The following is a 15813-nucleotide window of genomic DNA, read 5'->3' as shown; positions in this document are numbered from 1 at the left end:
CCGATGGCAAAAGAGCCAAACGGGACAGGCCAAAAAGAAAAAGAAAAGAAAAAAAAGAAAAAAAAAAAGAAATTAAGCGTCTTTATTAAGCTCTTATTTTGTCACGGTTCTGGGTCAGTTTGACCCAGTATTTTGAGTTGTCATGTTTTTGCAGGTTTAGTTTAGTTCCTCCGCTGGAGGGCCCGAGGAGCCCGTCCGTTTTCCGGGCCTCTAAGTCAGCATCATGGCCTTCGGGGACGGCCTCCGGAAAGAGTTCGTCGCCGCCGCTGGCATCGCGGCCGACCTCCGGACCTGCTCAGTGGCCGCCACTGCCTTCCAAGTGGTCGGCCTCCCGAACTGTTTGCCCTTCGCCACCGTTGCCGTGTGCACGGTCGGCCTCCAGAACTGTTTGCCCGTTGCCGCCGTTGCCGTGTGCACGGTCGGCCTCCAGAACTGTCTTGGTCTTTGTGTTGTCGACCCCCGGGTCGACCCCCTGAACTTTTCTCGGACTCTTGAGCTCTGATTTGGTTTTGTTTTTGATCTGCTTTCCTGTGTTCTTGGACTGTTTTCTTGTGTGTTTGGACTCTTGTGCTCCTTGTTTTTTGTTTCGGACCCTCCTTCCTGGACCCCCTCTGCCCGCCCTGGTCTGGTGCTCTGTTTTTTTGTTTTGGGCTGTCGGGAGCCAGCCCTTGGAGGGGGGGGGGGGGGGGGGGGGGGGGGGTACTGTCACGGTTCTGGGTCAGTTTGACCCAGTATTTTGAGTTGTCATGTTTTTGCAGGTTTAGTTTAGTTCCATGTGTCATTCTCTCTATGTCGAGTCTGTGTCTTAGTGTGATGGTTTCTTGTTCCTGTTTTATTGTGAAGGTCTGCGTCTCATGTGAGTGTGTTCAGTTTTACCTCTGTCTCGTCTTGTTGATTTCTCCCAGCTGTGTCCACCACCTGTGTGTAATTCCCCTGTGTTTCTCTGTGTATTTAAGTCGTATCCTCTGTCATTGTAGTTGCTGGTCCGTCTGTGTATCCACCATGTCTCACCCGTGTGTTCTCCCTGCTGTCCATCCAGTGGCGTGTCCAGCGGGGTGGCCTGTGCCCCCCCAGGCCACCCCCCCAACCAGACTGACCACCCCAGGTGCCACCCCGAAGCTAAAACAATAAAATTTAATGAAATATCAAATGTACGATTATGGTTTCACAGTGAAGCTCAGATATCCGAGGGTAAGTGAATGCAGCACCGGCTTCTGCATCATGTTAGCAAAGGTAGGAGAGCCAAGCACGAAAGACGGCACCGCAGAAAACATTTTTTCGGCGAAAGGTTAACAAGTTAACATAGCTGGACTAGCCGTCGGACATTTGCACGGTGGGCTGATGACTTATTTATTTATTTTTTGCATGAACAATGAGAGGTGGTGGATTGGCCAGATGCTGGCCGATGTGTAAAAATAACTCAGTTGTTTGACTTGCAGTCAAGCCAGCCTCCAGTTTGTTTTACGTTCCCTGTGTATCCCTGCCTCACCTTCCCTCATCCACCTGTTGCCTCTGTGGAAGCTCCGCCATAGCCACCACCATACAACACTTGTGTCAAGCCAGCCTCCAATTCGAGACTTGCAGTCAAGCCAGCCTCCAGTTTGTTTTACGTTCCCTGTGTATTCAAAGTATTACGGGAATGGATGTGGAAACCGGATTTCAAAATAAAAGCCAACTTCGAGTGAATTAACAGATATGTTAAGAACATAATAACATATAATTTAGGCTTCTTTTTTTTTTTACAAACTCTAATGTTAGATCTATATGACACAGCCTTGTACCCTAATTGTGCCCTGTCACTATCAAGGCCATCTTATTTTGGATTTCAAAGTAAAAGCCCTGTGAATCTTCATTTTTGAACTACTCTTTCAATGACTTAATAATGCTCTTAAAAGCAAAAGTCGTATTTCCAAATACCATTTGGACTTTATATCAACACTTTCCAACCACAGTCTTTTTCACAGTGATACCATATCAATATCAAGTCAGTCTGATTTTGCCTTTCATAGTAATGGCCCTTTGAAATTGCCAATATTTGACTTAATCCTCTAGATCAACAGTATACAGACCCACAGTGATACCATATCAATATCAAATCATTCTGATTTTGCTCTCAAAAATAAAAGCCTTTTAAAATTGTCCATAATTGACCTACCTTTCAGTGATTTCAAAATGCTCTAAAAAGGAAAATTCCTGTTTCCACAGGGTAATTCCACTTTAGATCAACAGTATACAGCCCCACAGTGATACCATATCAATATCAAGTCATTCTGATTATGCCTTCCAAAATAAAAGCCCTTTCAAATTGAGCATATACGACCTACTGTTTTAACGATTTCAAAATGTTCTTAAACAGAATTTTGCTATTTCCACAGGATGAATCCATATTAGATCAACAGTATACAGACCCACAGTGATACCATATCAATATCAAGTCATTCTGATTATGCCTTCCAAAATAAAAGCCTTTTTAAATTGAGCATATACGACCTAACTTTCAGTGATTTCAAAATGCTCTAAAACGGAAAATTCCTGTTTCCACAGGGTAATTCCACTTTAGATCAACAGTATATGTGACACGGGGCGGAAAGGCTGATTATGTTTCCACAATATTTTGTGTTTTTTAAAAAGGAAGGAAACCTTCCTCAAAACGGGCAGAGCAGTGGAGCCGCCAAGGGAAAGCACACAATTTAAACTGTAAGATTAAAAATATAATTTATTATATTTAAATAGTTAAAAATGTAAAATGAATTAAGACAACCTTGGCCAAGGGAAGACACAATAAAAATCAATAACACACAACATTAAAAGTCCAGTGGGATCCACCACGGCCTAAAAGTCACAGAAAACTAAGAAATCCAGCGTAGTAGTCAGAGAGGGAAACCCAGCGGAGTCCTCGCCTTCCTCCCCGCATTCCACGTCCCGGTGCACTGAAGGAAGGGAGGGAGCGGCAGTCACTATTCCTTTGACAGTTTACTTTATAAAAAGGATAAGTCAAAGACTTACCCGGGTGGGCAGAGCTCTCAACTCCGCCCGCCGCTTCCTTAAACTGGAATCGGTACCGCTGTCTCACTGCTCCTGTTCTCTCGCAGTACACAAGCTGGCTCTTATCGTTATTGCCGTCCGACTGCCACTGTCTCGTCCCCCGTCGCTGGTCATCTTTTCCTCCCCAGCCGCTGGTCATCTTTTGCTCCCCAAGCGCTGGTAATCTCTTTCTCCTCAGTCGCTGGGCATCTGCTCCTCTCCAGTCGCTGATCGTCTTCCTCTCATCGTCTCTCTCTTTCTGATCATCTCCCCTCCGATCATGTCTCTTCCTCTGTCTGTGTTGCTCGCATTCTTCTCGCATTCCCTGTCCGTGTCCCTTGTGAACACCGGCTACAACCCTTTTATGTGTCATTGAGCACTCTGTAAATTACCTTTCCTTTCCTCTCAGGTGTGTCCAATTAATAAAAACGGGGGAAAGGGCGGAGTCTCTCCAGGACAATTTGACGGTAACTAAAACATGCAAACTAAATAAAACACTGCACAAAGTATAACCAATACATGCAATATAAAAAATAAACATGTACACTTCACATTAAAATACAGCACAGCAAAACAACGTCCGTCCTTCCCTGGATGACATATACAGCCCCACAGTGATACCATATCAATATCAAGTCATTCTGATTATGCCTTCCAAAATAAAAGCCCTTTCAAATTGAGCATATACGACCTACTGTTTTAACGATTTCAAAATGTTCTTAAACAGAATTTTGCTATTTCCACAGGATGAATCCATATTAGATCAACAGTATACAGACCCACAGTGATACCATATCAATATCAAGTCATTCTGATTATGCCTTCCAAACTAAAAGCCTTTTCAAATTGTCCACAATTGACCTACCTTTCAGTGATTTCAAAATGCTCTAAAATGGCAAATTCCTGTTTCCACAGCATAATTCCACTTTAGATCAACAGTATACAGACCCACAGTGATATCATATCAATATCAAATCAGTCTGATGTTGCCTTCCAAAATAAAAGACTTTTCAAATTGCCGATATACGACCTACTCTTTTAAAGAATTCAGAACACTCTAAAAATGAAAATTGCTCTTTCCACAGGATGAATCCATGTTAGATCAAAAGTGTACAACCACACCATGGTACTATGTCAATTTCAAGTCATTCTGATTTTGCCTTCCAAAATAATGGCCTGTTGAAAATGCCCATAACTTACCTAACTTTCAGTGATTTCAGAATGCTCTAAAAAGGAAGATTTCAGTTTCCACAGGGTAATTCCACTTTAGATCATCAGTATACAACCTCACGATGTTACCATGTCAATTTCAAGTCAGTCTGATTTTGCTTTCCCGTAGACGACCTACTCTTTTAACGATTTCAAAATGCTCTTAAATTGAAAGATGCTGTTTCCACAGGATAATTCCACTTTAGATCAACAGTATTCAACCCGACAGTAAAACCATGTAAATTTCATGTTGGTCTGATTTCGCCTTTCAAATTAATGGCCCGTCGAATTTGTCCATATGTGATATACTCTCTCAATTATTTCAGAATGTTTTAAAAATGAAAATTGCTGTTTCAACACAATTCAATTGATTGTGACAGAATTGAAATTGCCAGTAAGTTGTAATTGATAGTACGTTCATATTTCAAGTCTGTGGAAAGATGTCATTCTAAATAAAGAAATTACAAAACAGCTTGCAAACCATTTCCAGGGCGATTATTTTTAAATCCAAAACAAGAACGACTTGATTTTCACAGCGTACAACTTTGAGGGACTATATTATTGATTTAGAGGAAAAATTATTGCATGGGAACAGGGATTTTCCTATTTAACAGCATTCTAATGTCACCGAAAAGTATGGTCACCAACTCCACTGTTAGATTATATGCAATGATATGTGTTGGCACAAACTGGTATTAATTCATAGAAGCTGGAACTTTCCATTTAATGCCATTCTGAAGTTGTGGAAAGAGAATCTCCTATAAACAAAGTCAAAAGGCTTGTACTCTGAAATGCAAAACGAGATTGATTTGAGATTGAGATCTTACCACTGTAGAGGTTGTGTATGGTTTGCATGAACTCCAATTACTTAGTGGAAACAATAATTGTCCTGTTAACAGCATCCGCGTTTAATTATTATAAGTACCAAATGAACAATTATAATTCCGATACTGACGTGATAAAACTGTGGGGTTGTATACTGTCAATGTAGAGTGAAATGATCTTGTGGAAACAGCAACTTTGCTTTTAATGGGATTCTGAAGTCAGTGAAAGAGTGGGTCATACATGGACAATTTCAATGGACCATTACTTTGAAAGGCAAATTGACTTGATATTGATATGGTATCACTGTGGGGCTGTATACTGTTGATCTAAAGTGGAATTACCCTGTGGAAACAGGAATTTTCCTTTTTAGAGCAATTTGAAATCACTGAAAGGTAGGTCAATTATGGACAATTTAAAAAGGCTTTTATTTTTGAGAGCAAAATCAGAATGATTTGATATTGATATGGTATCACTGTGGGTCTGTATACTGTTGATCTAAAGTGGAAACAAGAATTTTTCATTTTAGAGCATTTTGAATCGTTAGAAGATTAAGTCAAATATTGGCAATTTCAAAGGGCCATTACTATGAAAGGCAAAATCAGACTGACTTGATATTGATATGGTATCACTGTGAAAAAGACTGTGGTTGGAAAGTGTTGATATAAAGTCCAAATGGTATTTGGAAATACGACTTTTGCTTTTAAGAGCATTATTAAGTCATTGAAAGAGTAGTTCAAAAATGAAGATTCACAGGGCTTTTACTTTGAAATCCAAAATAAGATGGCCTTGATAGTGACAGGGCACAATTAGGGTACAAGGCTGTGTCATATAGATCTAACATTAGAGTTTGTAAAAAAAAAAAAGAAGCCTAAATTATATGTTATTATGTTCTTAACATATCTGTTAATTCACTCGAAGTTGGCTTTTATTTTGAAATCCGGTTTCCACATCCATTCCCGTAATACTTTGAATACACAGGGAACGTAAAACAAACTGGAGGCTGGCTTGACTGCAAGTCTCGAATTGGAGGCTGGCTTGACACAAGTGTTGTATGGTGGTGGCTATGGCGGAGCTTCCACAGAGGCAACAGGTGGATGAGGGAAGGTGAGGCAGGGATACACAGGGAACGTAAAACAAACTGGAGGCTGGCTTGACTGCAAGTCAAACAACTGAGTTATTTTTACACATCGGCCAGCATCTGGCCAATCCACCACCTCTCATTGTTCATGCAAAAAATAAATAAATAAGTCATCAGCCCACCGTGCAAATGTCCGACGGCTAGTCCAGCTATGTTAACTTGTTAACCTTTCGCCGAAAAAATGTTTTCTGCGGTGCCGTCTTTCGTGCTTGGCTCTCCTACCTTTGCTAACATGATGCAGAAGCCGGTGCTGCATTCACTTACCCTCGGATATCTGAGCTTCACTGTGAAACCATAATCGTACATTTGATATTTCATTAAATTTTATTGTTTTAGCTTCGGGGTGGCACCTGGGGTGGTCAGTCTGGTTGGGGGGGTGGCCTGTGCCCCCCCAGGCCACCCCGCTGGACACGCCACTGGCTGCTCCATGCTCTGGGATTTTACCATGAACAGTCCCGCATGGACAACATCTGGCTGGACCAGGTTACGTCAGGTATATGTAGTTCTTTCATTCTTTTCAGCCATTTTCTATGTAGAAATTGACTCAAAAAAATATTAGGATAAAGTGTACTGCTGCATAGATAGTTACACTAGCAAACCCTGTGCTGTGCACAAGAGGCAAGGAACACGCAAACATACATGCTACGATCATTATAGTGTAATGCTATGATGCATTGTATTGTGACACATAATTGAAGTGTCAAATGTACAGTTATTTATGATTGCTTTTTTATGATAACATTTATTAAATAAGAGAACATTTCCTGCAGGACTTCCACATAACTTCAACAAATACAATGACGACTTCATCACTGATCAAAACACTGCATACGACTATGAGTCCGTCATGCACTACAGGCACTTCTCCTCCAACAAGAATGAATCCATCCCCACTATCACCACCAAAATCCCAGAGTTCTACAATTTTATTGGCCAGTACCTTGATTTCAGCAAGATGGACACCCTCAGGCTCACCAGGATGTGCAACTGCTGTATGTATATGTTGTCACACTGGGCTTCAATGAGTCGACTTTTTTTTTTTTAATCTGACAGCTATAGGACTGTGTAAAACACATTCCTATGTGCATACCCCTCCTCTCATTCTCATACAGCCGGGCCGCTCACCCTGCTGGATCAGTGTACCTTTGAGTATGCAAGCATTTGTGGGATGATCCAGGCCTCTGATGATGTGAAGTGTGTCTACACTCAGAGCTCTGCAGGCACACTGGATCACACACTCCTGGGGCAATGCAGAGGTCTGAATAATGTCTCTTCATGTTTACTGTAATTTCAGAGGGAATTAAACATTATTATAGATTGTCTTATATTTATTTGTTTTTTTAGATGCTGGATACTTCATGCACTTCAACACTATGACTGGGGAGCCTCAGGAGTCTGCTATGCTGGAACCTCGAATCCTCTACCCCAAGAGGAAGCTTCAGTGTCTGCAGTTCTTCTACAAGATGACAGGGGGCCCCGCGGACAGGCTGGTTGTATGGGTCAAGACAGATGATGGCACAGACACTGTTTGCAGGATGAAGAAAATACGCACGTTTTATGATATTTGTTAAATAAGCAGATTAGCAAGGATGAGCATTTCATAGAAAATGCCTTAAGCTTCCTCATGAAGTTGAAGCAAATGTCTGAACAAACAGCTTTGCATCGAGGCAAATGTTCATTGGAACATTTGCTTAACTTCTCAGCAGAATAAAAATGACATTCAAATGATGTTATTTCAAGTCATACTCCCAACATAAACCATCCCAACAGTTAACGCGTTCTCTCAGGTACAGCACAGATGAAATGTTTCTGTTGTGTCTTTATTTTCTGTGTCTGCTAGTCTGGTTGGTTTAACCAATAGATTGAGCAAGACAAGTGGTTTCTTTTTCTTCTTTTAGTCTCTACTGACTATGGTGTACCAGGTCAACTGCTGGTTCTTACGTCACAATTTGCATGCACAAACAAAAATTAAAAAATGGAAAGTTGCGGTTCTTCGAACTGTGGAGGGTTGTTGAAAAACTATTTTCCACTTCCTGATTTCTTGGAGGGTTTTTTTTGCATATTTGTCACACAGAGATAACCTGAGTAAATACACAAATGTGTTTTTAAAAGGATTATTTACTTTATTAAGGGGAAAAACTCCTATAGAACTCCGCCACAATGAAAACTGTGCTGCTGTTATAGAAAGACAAAGGAAGGGAATAGCGGGAAGTTCTGGTAGGATGCAGTGTTAGAGAAGAAAAAGCAGGAGTGTGGAGGTGAGAGTGATGGAACGAATGTAGGTAGATGTAGTGTGTGAGTTTGAAGCTGGTGACATTGAATGTCTGTGCATACACTCCTCAGGTTGGATGTCAGTTAGAAAAGAAATAGAGGAATTGAGTGTACCCAGGAGGGGGGATGTGGACTTGAGAAGAGATGTAAGTGAAGCTAACAGAGGAGATGAGGAGGTGTTGGGTAGGTATGGTTTTAAGGAGAGAACAGCAGAAGGACACATAGTAGTGGATTTAGCAAAAAGGATGAAAATGGCTGCAGGAACAACACATTTAAGGAAGAGGGAGGAACATAGGGTGATGTACAAGAGTGGAGGAACTGCACACAGGTGGAATACATCTCTGCAGAAGGTGCAGTGTGCCGGCGAGTTAGCCGGAAAGCCGACGGACATCAGCGCTGAACCCACACTTCCAAACACATCGCAGCTCCGACAGCAAAGCTATAGCATACTTCGTAGCTCCACCCACCCGCCAGCGCCAGGTAGCAGGCGGAAGCTCAGCTCTGTGCTCCTTCCTACTAACAGAATTTAATGCAAGCTGGAAATGTGTCGCTAGCTCCATACTGTCACAGCCTGGGCCTCTGAAACATTATTTATTGTTTCCTTGGCTTCAATGTTTGGATTCTTGTCTAATTTATCATGTGTTTTAGGTCTGTCAGCTTAGTGTTGTCATGTCTAGTTTCTTGTTTTATTTTGAAGTAGATTGTGTGTTCTGGGTTCATGTGGTTAATTTTTCTCTCCCCTGTGTTGTTATTATGTTTGATTCTAGTCAGCTGTGTCCTCATGTGTCTCCACTTCCCTTGATCACCTCATGTGTGTATTTAAGTGCTCAGTCTTGCTGTGTTCAGCGTCGCGTTGACTGTTATCCCTCAGTCATAGAGTGTCATAGGTTTTTGTCTTCACTGTGTTTCATAGTTACTCAGTGTTCATGGTTTCTTCATAGTTTTTTCACTGAGTTTCATAGTAGTTCACATACAGAGCTAACAGATCAACTGAAGATGCCATTGCTACAATGTTCCACACCACCATCTCTCACCTGGAAGTGCAGGGCCGTTACACCAGGCTGCTCTTTGTTGACTTTAGCTCTGCTTTCAATACGATACTCCCGGACAGACTAATAGTTAAACTGCTGGAAATCGGACTTCCTTCTACCACCTGCCACTGGATCAGAGACTTCCTCTCAGACCGTGTACAGAGAGTTAGAATGGGGCCTCATCTTTCCTCAGCCCTCAGCCTTAACACCGGCTCTCCACAAGGCTGTGTACTGAGTCCCCTACTGTACACTCTGTACACACATGTGTTAGTTCCCACCCAGACAACGCAGTCATCAAGTTTGCAGATGATACCACCGTGGTGGGGCTCATCTCTGGGGGAGATGAGATGGCGTACAGAGCTGACGTTCAGAGGCTGTCAGATTGGTGTGTAGATAACAACCTGGACCTCAATACCACCAAGACAAAAGAACTGGTAGTTGACTTCAGAAGGAGGAAGTCTGAGCTGCAGCCTGTCAGCATCAACGGGGAGTGCGTGGAAAGGGTCTCCAGTTTCAAGTTTCTGGGTGTGCACATAGACACAGACCTCCAATGGAGCTCTAACATCTATGTGGTTTTAAAGAAGGCCCAACAGCGTCTCCACTTTCTGAGAATCCTCAGAAAAATGGACCTGAAGAAGGAGCTGCTGACTGTCTTCTACCGCTGCTCCATTGAAAGTGTGCTGACATATTGCATCGGTGTGGTTCTCCAGCTGCACCACAGCACACAGAAAGGCACTCCAGAGGGTCATCAATATGGCCCAAAAAAATAATTGGACATCCTCTTTCCTCCCTGAAGGACCTGTACAACACTCGCTGTCTCAAGAGGGCACACAGCATCCTACGGGATTGTACACACCCACGACACCGGGTGTTTAAGCTGCTGCTGTCTGGCAGGAGGTTCAGGCTGCTGAGGTCCCGAACAAATAGACTCAAGGACAGCTTTTACAACAGGGCAATAGCCCTGATCAATGCAAATAGCTGACCTGACTGGATACCTCCCTGGACTTTTTTGGGGGGGAGGTAACAACGGTAAAAACAGTAACAATAATAATATTTATATTTATAACAAGGTGCAATAACAATTAATGTGCAATAATAACAGTGTGCAATACACATACACTTCTTCTTTTTTATTACTAAGTTATTATACTGTGTTGTGTTGTTTGTGTTGCGTTGTGATGTGTTGTATCGGGTCGTGTTGTGTTATATGTAGTGCTGACGTAGGATAGTTTTCCAATTTCATTGTACTATTGTACTATATATGACTGTGCAATGACAATAAAGAGTTATCTTATCTTATTCCTCTTTGTTTTCTTAGTTTCATGTTTTGTCTGCAACCAGCTAAATAAAGCTTGCTTTTGGTTAAAGTCACATCCCGTCTCCTGCAACGCCGCTCTCTCTGCATCTGCGTCTGGGTCCTGAAGTCAAAACACTTCGGCACACCCCACCGTGACACCATACTGTTTACTGTTCTCCATCGTCGTGATTTTTTTCATCCCTGCCCAGTTCTTCCCTATCCGGCATTCGCAAATGCAGCAGCAAGCTTCCTACCACCGAACTGCCAGTTTCTCAGCAAAGACGACACACACACAAAAAAGGCACCATGTCTCCAGTTCTCCATCCCTCGGTGGCAAAATGCAGTATGCTTTGGCACCGAGTTGCCAGGTTCCCAATCTCTCATCTGCTAAACTCTGCAGCAAACGTCAGCACAGAGTTGCCAGGTTCTCGGCTACTCATCCCTCCTCTGCTAAACTCCGCAGCAAACGTCGGCACCAGGTTGCCAGGTTCTCAGCCACCCATCCCTCCTTTGAACAATTCGGCAGCAAACCTTGGCACCGAGTTACCAGGTTCCCAGCCTCTTACAACTCCGCGGCTAAACTCTGCAGCAAACGTTGGCACTGGGTTGCCAGGTTCCTTTCTCCCTCATTCGCAAAAGCAACAGCAAGCTTTTTGACTATTGAGTTGCCAGTTTATCAGCATAGTTAGGGGAAAAAAGGCCACAGAGTTGCCAGTACTCCATCCCTCGGTAGCAAATGCAGTATGCTTCGGCACCAAGTTGCAAGGTTCTCGGCCACTTATCCCCCCTTTGCTAAACTCCGCAGCAAACGTCGGTACCGGGTTGCCAGGTTCTCAGCCACCCACACCTCCTTCGAAAAATTCTGCAGCAAACGTCGGCATCGAGTTGCCAGGTTCCCAGCCTCTCATCCCTCCTTGGCTAAACTCTGCAGGAAATGTCGGCACCGGGTTGCCAGATTCCTTTATCCCTCATCCACAAAAGCAGCAGCAGCTTTTCTACCATCAGGTTGGCAGTTCTCTAGATAGAAAAAATAAATAAATAAATAAAAAGGCACCGGGTTACTGAACTGCCAGTTTCTCCACATCTATCATTGCAAGCAGCTGCAAACCCCTCTAGCACCGTGGTGTTAGGTTCTTGCTATATCTGCCATGTGCAAACCGCAGGGATAAGCTTCTTACCCCTGAGTTGCCAGTTATCCATCCATCATGGCAAAAGCAGCAGAGAATCCTTCCAGCCAGTTCCTTCTATATCCATCATTCGTAATCACAGCAGCAAACTTCCACCACTTTGCCAGTTTCTCTGCATCCGTTATTGCAAAGCAGTAGTAAACTCCTCTGGCACCAAGATGCCAGGGTTTCTCTTTATCCCTCATTCACAAATGCAGCAGCATCCTTTCAGCACCACAATGCCACGTTCTCTTCCTCTATGCCCCTACGCAAATGCAGTAGCAAACGTTGGCAACAGGATGCCAGCTTCTCTTCCTCTGTCCCTCCTTTACGAATGCAGTAGGAAGCTTGGCACCGAGATGCCTGGTTCTTCTGTATCCCTCATTCGCAAATGCAGCAGAATGCTTTCTAATATAAAGTTGCCAGTTTCTCTGCATTTATCACAGCAACACAGCAGTGAATCCTTCTACCGCTGGGATGCCAGCTTCAGAAATAATTTCCCCCAGGGATCAATAAAGTATTCTGATTCTGATTCTCTGCATCTAGCCCTCACATGCTAAGCAGCAGACGTTCCTTTCAGCACCAAGATGGCAGGTTCCGTGTCTCTATTCCCCATTTGCAGTGCAGAAAAAGCTCTTTGCCCCGGGATGCCAGGTTCCATTCCCATGCGCTAAGCAGCTCAACCTTCTGGCACTGGATTGGCAGCTTCTGCCATCAATCACTTGCGCAAAAAAAAAAAATCCTCTCTCCAGGAAGCCAGTTTTTCAGTTTCGTCCAGTCTTCCACAAGATGTAGCTGCAAACCGTTCCGGCACTGAGATGCCAGTTTCGCTGCCATCTTTCCTGCCCTCACAAAGCACTGGTAAACCTTCGTGGCACCGGGATGCCAGGTTCTGTCCTCTATCGCTCCTTTCAAGACATCCAAACTATGCTAGGCGTATAATTATTCATGGCATCCCTTCACTTCTCATGTGCTTTTCGTGACACGTGCTTTCACTGGCATCATCAGGCATCCACCCTCGACACAATCATTCAAGACCGCTTTCTAAGTCGACTCACGGTTCTGACTACGTCTAAATGGCTTATCATCTCTCTGCTCTTGGATGATTTTGGAGGTTATTATTAAAGAAGATTATTTTCCTCTAATCAGTCTTTCAATTCCTTAACTCTTCCCAAGCTGCTGCTGTCACTTCTGTTCATTCAGAAATCAGCTCAGTTGTTATCGCTACCTTATCTGAAGCAATTAACCAGCTAAGCACCACCTCTCCATCTTCTACTCAAAGACAAGCTCACACAAGCTTTTTGAGCCGTCAAGCCTTACCTCAAATCTCAAATCCAGCATTCTTCTCTGTCAGAGCTTCAGCTCAAAGTCGAGCCACATCGCTACCTGATCGAGGATTCCCCTCATTCATCTATTAAGATTTCCATTGTTTCCTTTAATCTCTTCTCCTGCCATTCCTTCCTAATTGTCCGAGCTCATCCACTTCACACCATGGAGCGACGTTCGGTTTCCCTGAGCTTGTCTTTGCCCCGATCTCCTTCTCTCTCTCCCACCTGTCGCAGCAGATGGCTCCCCCTCCCTGAGCCTGGTTCTGCTGGAGGTTTCTTCCTGCTAAAAGGGAGTTTTTCCTTCCCACCATCGCCAAAGTGCTCGCTCATGGGAGGTCATACGATTGTTGGGCTTTTCCTCTAGACATCATTGTAGGGTCTTGAGGTGTCCGTCACTGTGGCTCGGTGCTGTATAAATAAGTTGAATTGAAAATCAAATTATTAACACTGACGTCTTCAACCTTCATATTGCACATTTATTACTGCTTCTGGATGCCTTCTTTGGGGATCTGCCAGGCCCAGGAGCCATCGTCAGTCCCCTTCAAGGCCTTCCCCAAACCTCAAGCTCAATTCATGTCCAAGTGTTTACCTTTACCTACTAAACGCTGTCAAATCTAAAATGAGGAGGTGGGCCCAGCTAGTGAATTGGAGATTATGTATTGGAATTTCAGGAGCAGGACCACACCTCCAAACATGCCCCAGCTAGTGAAATTAAACTTATTAAAAAAACAAACACATCACCTGACTTTGCAGTTAATTATGGCCATACAAAGGTTTATTTCCAGTCACGAAAACCTTGAAAGGATATGAAAATTGTGGATAATCTGCCTCACAATCAAGAATCTATAGACAGCTTTGACTAATTCCTGGAGAACAGTGCACAGTGGATCACTTTAGGCAAACGTTTGCCTAAATATTGTATTTGCTGTAGGCTGAAAAAATAACTTCAAATGAATGCTAACTTTGGTCTATGGCTGCTGCAAGCGCATGCAGGACATTAGCTAAAGAATTAAGTCTTTTAACCATTTCTGACAATTCTGTTAGTTTTGACAAACTCTGTACATTTTCGGCAATGTACAGACTCCTCCTGGAAATGAGATTTTTAATCTCAATGAGATTTTTTACCTGGACAAATAAAGGATTAATAATGTGTCCCCAACATCCAGGTTTCAAACATGAATATTCTTATTTTGTCCACTCAGACACTCATGCTCATTGGAACAAACCAACAGCCACATCCTGACCAGTGTGGGATGACAGCTGTAAATGCTTCCGCAGTCAAGACTTTGGCTGGAGCACATTCATTTCCCACTCACATCTGCAAAGGAGGAGCTTCCTCAAGAACAATAATCTCATTGTTACTGCCGACTTCAGTGGTAAGGATCTGAAATGTGATGCCCCATTTAATTTTTCTATCTAACATTTTAAATTAGCATCTTCTCAATGGTTTTCTAGATTTGACCCACCTAATCAAGACTGAGGTGCCTGTTCAACTGGCCCCACCAAGCAATGACATCACAGATGAGAAGTACCAGAGTAAGATGGAAATGAGACCAGAGGCTCCAAAACACAGGCTGTATCCCAATTCAGGGTCTGCAGCCTTAAAGGCCACATTTTATGGCTGATTACGTCACAGCGACGCGACGAAGGCTGTCATAATTAAGGCTGCTCAAATGCGTCCTTCATTTCCCCTGAATGTTAAGGATGTGGGGGTGTAGACTTCATGGCCCAACATATCCCAGACTTCATAGCGCGGCAGTGGGTGTGGATAATTTTGCCGAAGAAAACATCGGAAGAGGGGCGGCCGAAGAGTAAACTTTTAAAAGTGGGTAATGAATATTATGTCACTTATTTATGTGCAAATGTTTAATAATGAAGAACATTAAAACATTACTGTTGACCACATGTCGGCAAAGTTATTTGCCATTAGCGATGTTTGTACTTTCTGCGTTTACTTTGTTTTAAAGCCTTTACTTTAAAATATACGCCGTTTAGAATCAGAATCAGAATACTTTATTGATCGCTAGGGGAAATTATTTTTCGTCACAGTGCTCCATTATAAACAAACATTACAAAGACAGACAATACACTAACTAAGAATAGCACGATATATGCAGGCATATGTATACATAAAAGTCACTTATTAATAAATAGCTGAAAATAACATGTGCAAGAAGGGTGTAGCTGTTGTAGTAAACAGTGTGTTAAGTGGATGAGTTGTACAGGGAGCCACAGGCAGGAATGATTTCCTGTGTCGTTCAGTGGTGCTTTTCGGTAATCTCAGTCTTTCACTGAACGTGCTTCTGTGACTGACCAGCATGTCATGGAGTGGGTGGGAGATGTTATCCAACATTGTCTTTATCTTGCACAACATCCGCCTCTCCGACACCACCTTGACGGAGTCCAGCTCCATCCCCACAACATTACTGGCCTTACGGATCAGTTTATCAAGTCTGTTGGCATCTGCGACCCTCAGCCTGCTCCCCCAGCATGCAACAGCATAGAGGATCGCACTGGCCACAAC

At 43.2% G+C, this 15813-nt stretch overlaps 1 protein-coding gene across 1 annotated transcript; it reads left to right on the top strand.

Moving 5' to 3' along the window:
* Positions 1-223: 223 nt before the first annotated feature.
* On the top strand, positions 224-14914 carry LOC113037593 (meprin A subunit alpha-like). Its single transcript, XM_026194836.1, is given in 8 exon segments — positions 224-338; positions 3093-3204; positions 6592-6689; positions 6967-7188; positions 7309-7452; positions 7541-7762; positions 14492-14665; positions 14745-14914. Coding segments are annotated over 8 exon segments (1257 nt in total).
* Positions 14915-15813: the final 899 nt, after the last annotated feature.

This window comes from Astatotilapia calliptera, chromosome 15 (assembly GCF_900246225.1).
Source record: "Astatotilapia calliptera chromosome 15, fAstCal1.2, whole genome shotgun sequence".
Lineage (NCBI taxonomy): Eukaryota > Metazoa > Chordata > Actinopteri > Cichliformes > Cichlidae > Astatotilapia > Astatotilapia calliptera.
This window is presented reverse-complemented; position numbering and strand designations above follow the sequence as displayed.